Source organism: Chaetodon trifascialis, chromosome 8 (assembly GCF_039877785.1).
Source record: "Chaetodon trifascialis isolate fChaTrf1 chromosome 8, fChaTrf1.hap1, whole genome shotgun sequence".
NCBI lineage: Eukaryota > Metazoa > Chordata > Actinopteri > Chaetodontiformes > Chaetodontidae > Chaetodon > Chaetodon trifascialis.
Window position 1 is genome coordinate 15,023,319 of NC_092063.1, and position 12,979 is coordinate 15,036,297.

The 12,979-nt window shown below is 42.6% G+C and overlaps 1 protein-coding gene across 1 annotated transcript in view; it reads right to left on the bottom strand.

Moving 5' to 3' along the window:
* The window catches only part of sema3bl (sema domain, immunoglobulin domain (Ig), short basic domain, secreted, (semaphorin) 3bl), a 62,020-nt gene that overhangs the window by 40,723 nt on the left and 8,318 nt on the right, over positions 1-12,979 (bottom strand). The window contains exon 2 of the mRNA XM_070968272.1: positions 1,889-2,049. Coding sequence (XP_070824373.1) covers positions 1,889-2,049 — 161 coding nt within the window. The remainder of the gene's footprint in view (positions 1-1,888; positions 2,050-12,979) is intronic.

Below are 12,979 nucleotides of genomic sequence, written 5' to 3' on the forward strand. Positions count from 1 at the left end.
GTTTCTTCTGTGGAGGCAAACACTGCTTGAATTCATTCCATCGTTGTTTTCTTCTCCTTCAGTCAGCGCTGGTTTATTGAGCGCTTGGCAGATGTTTGTCGTCTTGTAAACCTTTGTTTAATTGAACTGGCATCACTGATAAATTTCACGACGGCTGGCTCCGACAGAAGAACCGGGGCATCGAGCCTCAAACCAGAGTATCAGCGAGCTTCGTGTGTGATCGTCAGCCAAGGCAGCGAGCAGCGAGAGGAGGCTGAGCGAGGGATGAAGAGGAATTAAAGGCTGGATGAGGTGGGCGACATCTGGCTCTCTGCGTGCGTTAATTCCCTGTTCACCCATTCACGTTGTGTCATCACATTCTCTTTGACCCATGTGTGAGCACAGGTACTCGCACATTCACATGCCCACGCACACACGCACACACACATCTACTCTTTGCTCAAATGCCAAAGCACACCAAGGGTTATTTTTGTTTTGTGCTTACTGGAAACCAGTTTAATGGAACACAGATTATACTGGGCACCCGGCTGAAAAGTCACGTATGAATAAACATGCTGCTTCAGAGTGACTCTTCTGCAGATGCACACACAGACAAAATGAAATGTAATTTCAATCTGCTCATTTCCTCGGTGTCGAAGCCTTCCAATAAAAACTCATAAGATAGCTCCACCAATCACAGCAAAGCTAAATTTATGTCTGCTGTACCGCTGAACAAATCGCATTAAGCATGAATTCCATTCTAATATGAGAGACACATTTTTCCATAATTGTTAACATGTTGTGTCTGGGCTTCTTGACTTAAACAAGATGTTTGTCACACTGATGAAGCATTTCATCTCAGTGATAGAAACTCTGTGATTCTTTCCCAAATGAAATGAATAAACTTTATTTAAACAGTTCAAACATCTAATATTTGTAGATGGAAGAAAGCAAGGCACGATAAAATGATCAGAGCGTGATAGCATTCCTTTTGCTCCGTCTCGCTCTCCGTCAGTCAGACTCTCAGTGTTTGATGACAGTGGAAATCTGCAGCACAGTTCACAGATCTGCCGTCTGGATCGTAACTCATTTCTCATGTCTTTCTGACAAGCCAAAGAAGCCACAGAAGCTGTGACTGTTACAGCACAACCACTGTGTTTGACAAGCTTTAATTACAAATTAATGTACAGATTAAAGGTGATGCAGATGGAAAAATCAAGGTTTGATTTATAACGAGATGCACTTTCACACGTTTTCCTAAACCGCAAAGGGCAGATGTAAAATGTCATTTATGTTAATGTTTAAGTTCATGTTGTTAAATGTTAAGGTGCAAGTGCAAATACACTTGAAAATGGTGCGTCTGACTGCAATAAATACACTTATCCACACAACTGAAATAGATTTCACAATGTGCTCTTTGCAGTGCATGTGTCGGGTCTGTATGCATATAATCCTGAACTGATTGGTCAGAAATCACAAATTTATCTCAGAACGCAGGTGTGTGAAAACTGAGCTTTCTTCAAGCTTCATTTAAGATTTTCATCCCTGTTTTCTGTTACTGGTTCAGCAATGATGCAATGGCTGTAATAGAAAATAAAATGGCTGTTCAGGTTTGAGTCACCACGTTTATGGTAGATTTATGACAGAGAGTGCTTAAACAGATGTTCAGTGAAGGGGGGAATTCTGGAAAAACACATAATCCTACGCCTATATCTTCAAGTCATATATCACATTCTGCAGATTGAAACCCCTCGCAGAGTCACTGCAGCTTAAATCAAAATGGAATGATGAATGTAAACTGAACAGTAACTAACCTTTTACCAAACATCCATCACCAGAGCAGAACAGAATACACTAAAGTGCTTTAATAGCTTGGACTGATATTATTTACTGTCTCCAAACACCTCACCTCTTTGGACTCGCTGCTGGCAGGCCCCAGCAGGAGAGAGTACAGGACATCTTTGCCTCCCAGGAAGAGGCGGTCTCGATACTCATCCAGGAAGACGGCGGTAAGAGACAGCTGGCCGTGATGACCGCTGAAGATCGACGACCTGTTGGTGGACAGCAGGTCTGCAGAGAGAGGAGAGAAGAGGTTGAGTGATGGCATTCAAGAGAAACTGACCAGACAGAAAATGAGATTGAAGAGGTAAGCAGGATAAAGTGGAGAGGAGCGAAGACAATGATGCAGGGATGAAGCAAGGAGATGAATGAGTTTAATTTCCACAGCACTTCTCACAGAACTTAATCTTCCCTTAAAGCGGTCAAAAATCCAAGCAGGAGAACATACAAATAAAAAAAAGGCAGAAACAGAGAGATCAAATAACAAGAAAAAATAAACCGTTTTCAAACATGGGATATGTAACATTGCTGGCTTCATATGTCTGTTAACGTGATGGCATTTAGTCATTTAGACAGGTGACTTTTGACTTTATGATGGCGAGGAAGAAGAGTTTTCTGTTCTCTCACAGGCTGCTGATGGACCTGGAAGCTTATTTTATCCTTGAAGTGTAAATGACCGTCAGAGCAAGAGCGTCCTCGCCTCTGCTTCCCACAGTAAAATTACGGATACATTTTCACATCAGCATAACGTTTAATGTTATTTGATAGCAAAGTCTGCTGCCTGCTTTCCAATACCCAACAGTGCACAAGCATTGAGTGGCAGGATATTAAGTTGGGACTCTAGTTTAAGGTCTGTTTTTTTGGGATGAATGAACATTGAAAACACATGGATTGACTGTTGGCAAGATTTTTATTGTGAGAGCATTTTTTGTCCCAGTTGCTCTATGAGGAGAAAATAGTTTTTATAGACTGATCTAATATGAGAGGATAGATTTCCTCAATGCCTTAAAATAGGCTCTTTCACAGTGATTTCCAACAATCACTTTATTTTTGTCTTGAACCTCCATCCGTGCACTCACAGCATGTGGCATCCTTCTGTTGTGCATCAATGTGCCTGCACACCTGGACATGTAGAGCACATTTGCTGTGTTTGCTTCTCTCTAATTTGTTTGCTGTTGGTTGAGCTGGCAAGGGGTCTATTTGCAACAAATAAAAATGGTGATTGGATGATTAGTGGCAAAAACAAGACAAAGAGGACAATGAAGGAGGCCTTACAGGAAAAACTTCACTGCTCCTATTGCTGCTGTCAACACATAATTCCTGCACATTAAAGGATGTTCCCAGAGAAGTATTACAGTACCAGCCAGAACAGAAAATGTAAAACGTTAATCGGGTCTGTTTTTTATTTAATCAGTTATAGACAATAGCAAAAACAGGTAGTAATTCCTAATACTCAAAGTCAACACGTATGATCGCAGTAACTACTGTATTTCAACCCAGTGATTCTAACCACTACTGTTTCAGCAGTGCATCACATCCTCTGAGCACACACACACATACACACACACACACGTGCGATACACACTCCCACATAAGTAAACATGTATCAGTAGGAGAGCAGGAGTCCATCTGTACACACCAGCCTGCACCTGGCTCTCCGCTCTGATCTGGCATCAGCTTCAAAGTCAAAAGGTTGATGCAACGACTCTGCAGGAGCGGTAGAGACCAGGGTGAAGTCAAGATCAGTTAGACGTGGGGTGTCTCACGCACACACACACACACACACACACACACACACACACACACACACACACACACACACACACACACACACACACACACACACACACACCCCAGTACAGAAGAGCAAGCTGCTTCTCAGCCTCCCACAACTTCGAAATCTTCCACTTTCTCACACAAACACCTCTTTCATCTGCCTCTACCTTTCCTTTTTTGTCTTGACTCTCCTCTTTCTCTCTCTCTCTCTCTCTCTCTCTCTCTCTCTCTCTCTCTCTCTCTCTCTCTCTCTCTCTCTCTTTCTCTCTCTCTCTCTCTCTCTCTCTAGGTAACAAGATGACATGAGAAATATGTGTATGAGACATCTTCGGTATGCCAAACTCTCGATGGAGGGGTCTTCAGACTGAACCGGCTTTCTGTCTCTCTCTCATCACTCGTCTGTCACGCTGTCATTATTCCTACACACACTAACCTGCACACACACACACGGTGAGAAAGTCACTCACCACTCAGCAAGGGTACTGACGAGGTGAAGCACAGAGACCCCGTGTACCAGTCACACCATGTCCATCATTGGGGCCTTACACGCACACACACATACAGGTGATCTGTTCCCATTGGAAATCTCTGCTTCTCAAAGTCATGTTTCCACACACACAGCAGGGCTGCACATATGAGTTATTTTCTTCATTGATTAATCCACAAACCACAGACGCTCAGTGTACTATGATGTCAAAAAGTAGATCTGAAAAGCTGAAACTAGAAAACTGATAAATGATTTAATCAGTTAATCAATAATTAATCTATTGTCAACTGACTACATTTCTGTCACAGTGATTCATCGTTTCAACACACAGATAGATGCCTGAGTTTTCCATTACTCCTCTTTCAGTCCTGCTCTGCGTGCAGGCATGCACAAGCACGCATGCACACACACACACACACACACACACACACACACACACACACACACACACACACACACACACACACACACACACACAGAAATATATACAGACAGAAATATATACAGACAGATAAACATTCACAGCCTCACCCTGGATTACCCTCATTACCAGTGCAGAAGAAACTTTTACAGTGCGGGGAGAACACTTTCAACAGTTTAACACTTTATCATGTTTTCTCCGTTTATACACTCCCTAATAGGGTCTTTGGAGCAGCCAAATCAAAACCAGGATGAACCGACAGCTCTGCTGAAACCCTCTCCTCCACTGAGGCCAACCAACATCAAAGCCTGTTAAAAGATAGCAATGGAGATTTTCTGTTTAGTTTTATAAGAAAGACTGGATGTAAAACTTTACGGCTGCTGGCAAGAGAATAATGAGGATACACACAAGCAGGAAGACATCAGGGGTGTACTGCAGGGAGTCAGAGGAAGTTAGAGAGAGAGAGATGAAGCTGTAGAGGGATGGGAGGAGTACTGTGGCTTTGAGCAGCTGGTCAAAGTCAGAAAATAATGAGTACGAAGAGAGACAGGCAGAGTAAGCCACAAGACAGACAGAGTGCAGTGATATATGATGGATTTATCAGGAGTGACAAGGGTATGCAGGAAAAACATGATGAGGAAACAGAAGATAGGATTCAGAACTGTTTTACATTAGGTACTGGAGATATGTGACATGATATGCCTTTCATATATGTTTTATTTTCTCAGCATTATATATATAAAACCGTGACTTTTGAAAATTATGCAATACTACATATAAGCCAATTAAATAAGTTCGCTGCATGGCAGAACAGACATGTAGAAGCCAGAGAGTTTCAGCTGAAGGGTCTGATGCTTGTTATCATGACACAGTTTATCAGCAGAACATGGAGGCGGTTCTTCACATTGTCACTGATGGCTGTCTGTCTCCACAAGTTCAGCTTTTTCCACGTAGCTCTGAGCCCTGAGATGACCTCTGGCTACAGGCTGAGTGATGAAGAGTCACTTGTGTTGTGTGCTGAGACCTTTAACAGACACTGTTGACATTGCGGCGAGATGTAATGTTCAAACCACAACTATAAAATCAAGTATGAGGGTGCACGACCTGACCTGTATTTCAAGCCAGGAATCGGTCTGTGCTCTAAACAGAACATCATCACAGCTCTTTCAGTATTTATTTGGCAGCTCGGTGTCTGTTGACTGTCACAGGTGCGGCTGTGTGGCAGTTGATTCCCTTGTGTTTCCCCCTTCCTGTGCTCCTGTCTGTCTCTGTGGTGTGTTCTCACCTGGCTCTCTGCTCATGAGGCACACCTGTTGAATCTGCCCACCTGTTGTCCATCAGCTCCTCAGCCTGCCACTCATCACTGGATCAATTGTAGGAATCACGCTTCCAGGCCATCCTGGAAGCGTGACTTGCATTCTGGTGATTTAATCTCTCGCAGTTTCGTGTACTAACCTGTATTTCTGTATCTCAGGATCTCCACCTACCTGTCAGTCTTCCTGCTCATGGTCTGTTGGCCTACATCTTCCACACTGTCCCTGCCAGCCACATCTTCCCCTCATTCCTTCTGACCACAGCAGCCCCATTCCCCTGTTTTCAATAAATTTTTGTTAACTCGTCTGGAGCCTGTGTCCTGCACTTGGCTCCACACTAAAAACACTAAAACTGACACATTGTTTGATGGCTGCTCTACCTTGTGGACAAAAGTTTCAAAGATGCAGTTTCCTGAACTTTTATGATTAAATTCAATAATTATCTCTGTCTCTGTCAAGCTCAATATTTACCTTGTACCTTGTTTCACCCAGTTCCAACATGCTGTAAACACACACTCACAATCATGCTCAAGCCTGGAAGCAGATCCCTGTTTGATGTCTCTCTCTTCTTTCTTTCTGCTTTTGAATCTCATAAATCATTCAGCAGTATACACAAATCTCCCTCAAACAACAAGAATGTAAGCACATAAATACCACAGCCACACGCACACGCATGCACACAGAGGGGAAAGGTGAGCTAACAGCTTCCATCTGTAGCTTGTTATCACTCTGGCAGCTCATCGCCTCGCAGTGGAAACCACACCACTGTCTCACCTCTCACCAGCCTCTCTCTCCTGCTGTCTATCCATCGTCACATCTCCTCCATCCATCATTTAACCTCCCTGTTCTCTGTCGATCCATCTTTAACTTCCTCTCTGGTGTTATTTTTCTTCTCTTGAAGCCGTCACTTCTAGATATGTCTTCAGTTTCTCTCATACCTGTCCATCTGTCTTCCTGTCTCTCTCCCCTTTGCTGCTAGATCCTTCTCTATGGCCTCTCTTTTGATTCATCTTGTGTCTCAAGACCCTATACATCTCCAAACTTCCTCGCAGCATCCATTAGAAAACTTCTACATCTGTCTCCAATGTGTCTTGCTTCCCCGTAGGCAGCCAGCCGACGCTGATTTGACAAACAGCAGCCGTGCCAAACCATAGCGACACGCGAGAGAGCATCTGGTTTCACTGTACGTGTCAAACTTCAGCAAGAGCATCGTGCAGTCTCAGCCACTTCAAAGATATGTATGCAGTAATCTATTCTGAGATTTGTTTACATTGTCAATGTTCCGCTTAGCTGAGCTGAGGAATGCCCTGGTGTCACTCAAATGTGAGAGTCAGACATGTGGACTGCTAATTCACCGCTGCCGTCAAAAGACCACTCACTTATTTGCATATTTTTGTTTGATCTCAGGGCTTACACCGTCCTTTCATCACCCACCGCTGCAACGTCATCAACCTTCTGATTAAAGATAACAAGAAAAGACCGAGCGGGATGAAACGGAGGGCAGTGTGACTCCATGAGTACATTTCTGCATTTGGTGATAGCAGGAAAATATGCAACAAAGTGGTTAAAAATAAGATTTGCACTGACGGGTCGGGAAACGAGTGAAAGTGGGTTCAAGAGGAGAAAGTGATCAAAGAACGAGGCAGAGGCCTAGAAAAAGTTCACTTCCAAATCTCATGCTGACATCTCTAATGTACAAATTGGGCAAATGCAGAGTGTAAGCTGTGTTAAGCTGCAGACACACACATACACACATGCACATATGTGGGCACATACACACACACGCAATAGTATCAGTGTTGCTGTTGGCTCAGTGGGAGCGAGGGACACATCTGAAGCCTATTAGACCCCCTGTGCTACAAAATGCATGCCAGAAACTCTCTCTCTCTCTCTCTCTCTCTCACACACACACACACACACACACACACACACACACACACACACACACACACACACATCTTTAAGTCGCTGGCTCAGTCACACCTATTCCCATCTCAGCTGACAGAACACACTGTCAGCTCCAGCTCTAAATATTGCTCTTCTGCGTTTTATTTTCATGAGCTCTGACACGCAAACGCACACACACAAACAAATAAAGACCCATTAGATTCATTACACCACTGACAGACTTCCCAGGGTATCATTAGATCTTGGCTGTATATTGTTGCAGAGTGCCAAGTAATTCCTGGAATCTGCCATATGCACAAAAAGTCATCTCACAGCACTTCTCGTCCTCTCCCTGCTCTCATATTCCCGCTCATCCTCTTCATTTGGCCTCCTCGTGTGGTTCTTTGTGAGATGTGCGTTCGGCTGAACAAATTATCTGTATTACGGATGTCTTTCTATATAATAAAACAAAATAAAAGGGCAGTTTTTAAATTGTTCATACTGTGTGTCAAGAAAAAGAAGAAAATGCAAAGGAAAAATCCTGCACTGTTGCATGTTGTTGTAATAGGGGTAAATGTGGCAATTTCTCCTTCTCTAGAATTTAAGTCATATCATTCACATCAGAAAAGTGAGCGTTGATTAAGTGCCACCACAAGTAGGATATTACATACACCACAATTCAATTGCAATTTCTTTCTGTGCAACAACTTCTGGGTATATTTGTACTCAGGGTATATTTATACTCATGCCAGCGGTGCTGCAACGCTGTTCAGTCGGTCTTTCGTCGCTCCACCACTTTGGTCCAGATTAAAATATCTCAACAACCATTAGATGGATTGCCATGAAGTTAATAATTACACGGATGGGATTACAGTGGAGTTAGTTGAAAGTCCAATGGGGCATGACAAAGCAGCTGTATTTGAACCTGGGAATGAGAATAAATTCTGTTTAACAAGATTTTTCCCAGATTCCCCAGCATCTGCCTGAAAAACACTTCTCACATATACATAAATACACACACATATATATGTGGATGTGTGCATGTGTTTTTATATCATTATATCTTTTTTAAGTGACCATTTGTGAAATATGTCACCATGGCAGGACTAAATATATCAGGACTAGAAACAATTTGGATTACTTTTCTCTGACGGAGGCACAGCTCCAGCGAGTAATGGTGACACAGAAAATTAGTGTTCCTTCCTTTTTGACACGAGCTCAGAGGAGAGTGTTGACTGGAGATGTTATTAGTCATGTTTCGCGTGTCAGTATATTTGCACATAAGCCTCTATTACTACTGTTATCATTATTACAGAGGAGCAAAGTTTGTGTTTTAAGTGTTTGGTCAGAACACAGTTTTGCTGTCACACATATATTTCTTTTTAATTTGTCAAGCTCAGTTATTTAGAAAGCATTAATTCATAGCTGTTAGACCTCCACATATCTGTGTTTTCATTGTTTAAACTCGCAGGGATTTGTCCTGGCAGAGACACCGCGGGCCTGATAACTCATGACGGAGTAAATCCTGGGATTTCCTGCCAACCTGTTACTGCTCCTCACTGCAGATGTCATCCTAACTGCACAACTCGCATTTTTAACACACTTGATCATGTGATAAAACCATGAGATGAGCGCCAAAGACAGAGCACACATAGAAACCCTGTTCTTTGCTTCCTTTGTTTCTCCCTCCCTTCCCTCTCTCTCTCTCTCTCTCTCTCTCTCTCTCTCTCTCTCTCTCACACACACACACACACACACACACACACACACACACACACCACACACACACACACACACGCTGACACATTCAAAGCTTCTTCTCTCTCGGCCATCTCAGGATGCCTATCAGAGTTCCTGTTACCCGATCTTCCCTTCTGGGCCAATCAAAACATGGAGCAGGGTGTTACCTCATCACCCTCGATTCTCATCAACCCTCACCCTCCTCTGCCTCCCCCTCCTCCCTCATTTCATCATTTCTCCCTCCCTTCTTTCTGTCCTTCTCCACCTCCCTCCCCGACGGCCAGTTGCTCTGTCTCAATTCATCTTTCTCGTTTGTCCACTTTCATCTTTTTTCCCTATCATTTTTTAATCCACGTGGACTCCATTACTCACCCGTACCACACACCTCTCCCTCATTTCATGATCCACGAGAGACCTCACTTCTCTTAACCCAAGCTTTCCTCTGTTCTTTTCCTCATGCCTGCTTCTTTCCTCCCTTAATCTTACCCCTCCTCCCTTTTCTCTCAGAAATCTGTCGTCCTCCCTCCTCACATCTTCCTCATCCTTACTCTGCTTCACTTCATCACTCCTACCCATTCTGCAGTACATTTCTCTCTATAGACCAAAGCCATTTCTCTCCCTCATTCTCTCTTTAAACTTTCCAGTTTTATTCTCTTACTCTCATCCCTCCTTCCCTCACTCCCTCGACGCCTCATCGGAGGTTTCCAACTCTCCATAAAGTTCTCTGTTGGCTCTCATGTGTTTCAGCAGGAACAGCTCAGCCAGCTCTCTGCTGGGCTCACACACGTTTTGTAAATTGAATGCATCAAAGAAAATGCACACATGCAATTCTTGAAAGTATATTTCAATTCTTCTTTTTTTAGTTATCTCAAAAGTATTTCTGTTTTGTTTTTTTTACTATCAAATCATAGATCGATGATTTTGGGATGTTGTGTTTTGTTTTTGAAATTTTATAGCAAATCGATTGACAGTTTGGTTATTTTATGACCAACTTCAATGTTAAATAAGTTTTAGTTAAATCAAGAAACTACATTAATGAAGATTCTATATGACAGAGATGAGGAGAAATAGTTAAATTAACATAAAGAAATGCAGCACCAAAGGTTCTCTCATTTTGTATGTTATTGAGAAAAGAAGAGAGAAAAGCACAATATATTATTTTTTTTTCCAACTGGTTTTGGTCACAAACATTTCAAAAATATTCTAGAAACAAGTCTCTGATCACTAAAATATAAAATGTGATTTGCATGAAAAAAACGTATGAAGTGTATGAAAGTGATTCTGTACTCTGCAGCAAATGAAGAGAAAGCATGGGAGGCCAGTAACTGGTTGCAGTGCACATTTGGCAGAACTTGTTCAGTTAAAATAAAAACAAAAAACAAAAAACACATATGTACTCGAGTGTGCATACTTGCACATCCTGAGCAGAGCGTTTCCTTTGGTATCAGTTAACTGTGTCAAATGTTTTTGTGTGTTTGTTTGTCAGCTGCTGTCTAATAGACACATCAGTCCACAGTAGAGTCCCTTGTGCTCCACTCTTCTTGTCAGCAGCTCCCGTGGAACTAATTGAATCCTGCAAGAGAGGGTGTGTTTGTTTCGGTGGCAGGGGGCGCCGCACCTCAGTGTGTGTGACACGTAATGTCTCCCATCCTGCATTAAAGAGGGTTCCCATCGCTTCTGGCCTGTTTCTCTCACTTTGCATTGGTTCTGAGCCAAAGTACCAAACAGTTGGACATTAAATTGACATGAGAAGACGGGTTTGTGTGTGTGTGTAATCATCCTAGTAGGTTTCCTTCTTTCTGTTTTGCTTTCTTTGTGTGCTTGCTGCTCTCTGCAGGAAGGTCCAGCTGTATTATTTGCAATGCCTACTAATCCTTTAATGTCTCCAGTGAAAAAATACATGAGCAGAGCTGAGGATGTTTATCTATCTCATAGAGAGATGGTGGTGGAGGGAGGATCCTTTCTCAAGTCGGAACAATAAGACTTAGTTTAAAACACTGGAAAGCCATGTGTCCTTTCAACACCACATCCCAGCATGCACTTGGCGGATGGTGACTTACAGCAGGAGGCCAAGTTCAACATTAGTCCAAGTGAGCACAAAGTTTTCACAAGGTGTTATTATGAGACTGTGATTTGTTGAAAGTATTAAAGGCTTTGGGTGGACATGTACAGCAGATGGCCATGTAACTTTCATTTTAATATTACATTTGCACTGGTTTTCAATAATGGTGCTGTCATATCGTCCAAATACTTTCTGACATGTTAGAGACACTCTAGCCAGATCAGATAATTACTGTTCACACCAGGGATTGTTTCCCCAGAGTGATTTATGAGCACTGCTTGCTCACTCGTGTGCTGTAAGAATGGTGTTTGTTCTGGTGATGTATTAAAATGAACAATAAGAAAATTATCTCGTGTTACAAATTGCAGCTCACATGTTGCAAATTTAGTGAAAAGGGCTCCAGTGAGACACTATGTTGGCTTTAGGATTTCATTTTGGGGGAATAACAATGTCAACCTGCCAACCAAGATTCTACTTAAACAAATTTGCTAAACAGTTTTCAGTGTCAGTGGCAATGTGGTCAGAAGTGCTACGTTTATGTGGAACAGTGTGATCGTGGATGTGCATACTGATGGCAATGTCGTCTATCAGCCTGTCTGTCAGTCAGCCGGCTGGTTCAGTGAATTTCAATGTCATTTTTCTACGTACATTTTTAGCTCCCATCGTACTTTGTGTTTGCTGGTAAATGTTAGCATGCTCACATCCTAAACTTGGATGGTGAACATGGTAAACACGATACCTGCTGATGTAAACGGTTACTGTCACTGTGAGGATGTTACCGTGCTCAAAGTATCTGGCTCAAAGGACCTAAAAAACTGCCTCACAGGGCTGCTAGCATGGCTGGTTTTAATGGTCATTTTGCCTCTGTCAGATAGTTGACAGCTGAGACATGGCAAACATATGGAAAGACACAAAGGTTTGGAATTGAGGTACATGTGTTCCAGACCACAAACACATCAGGACACCCCAACAAGTGGTGTCAGTGGGCTAACCTTCAACACCCAACCTCTAAAGCACATCAACCATTCTCATATTCTAATTTCCAGTTGAAACTGAAAACAGTGGCTTCTACATCTTGATGTAAATGGCATTAACTTGCCCCAAAAACACTATGGTTGCATAAAAATATTTTTTCTACAACTAAAACATTCCTTCAGGGTAACTTGATCCTTGAATCAAATCAAAATCTCACAAACAGAGAGACTTTTAGCTGAAACAGAAAATAAATCACAAGTTCAGGACAGAACAGACCAGCAGAGACCAGAGTAGATAACAATGGATCACATCAGCACCAGAGCAGAGGGTGGGCCAGACCTCTTGAGGACAGGAGGGAGGGGAACTGCTGTGTGTGTGTGTGTGTGTGTGTGTGTGTGTGTGTGTGTGTGTGTGTGTGTGTGTGTGTGTGTGTGTGTGTGTGTGTGTGTGTCACTCTTCAGGGTGTGGCAGAGTGTAGAAAGTTTAGATAAATGGATTTT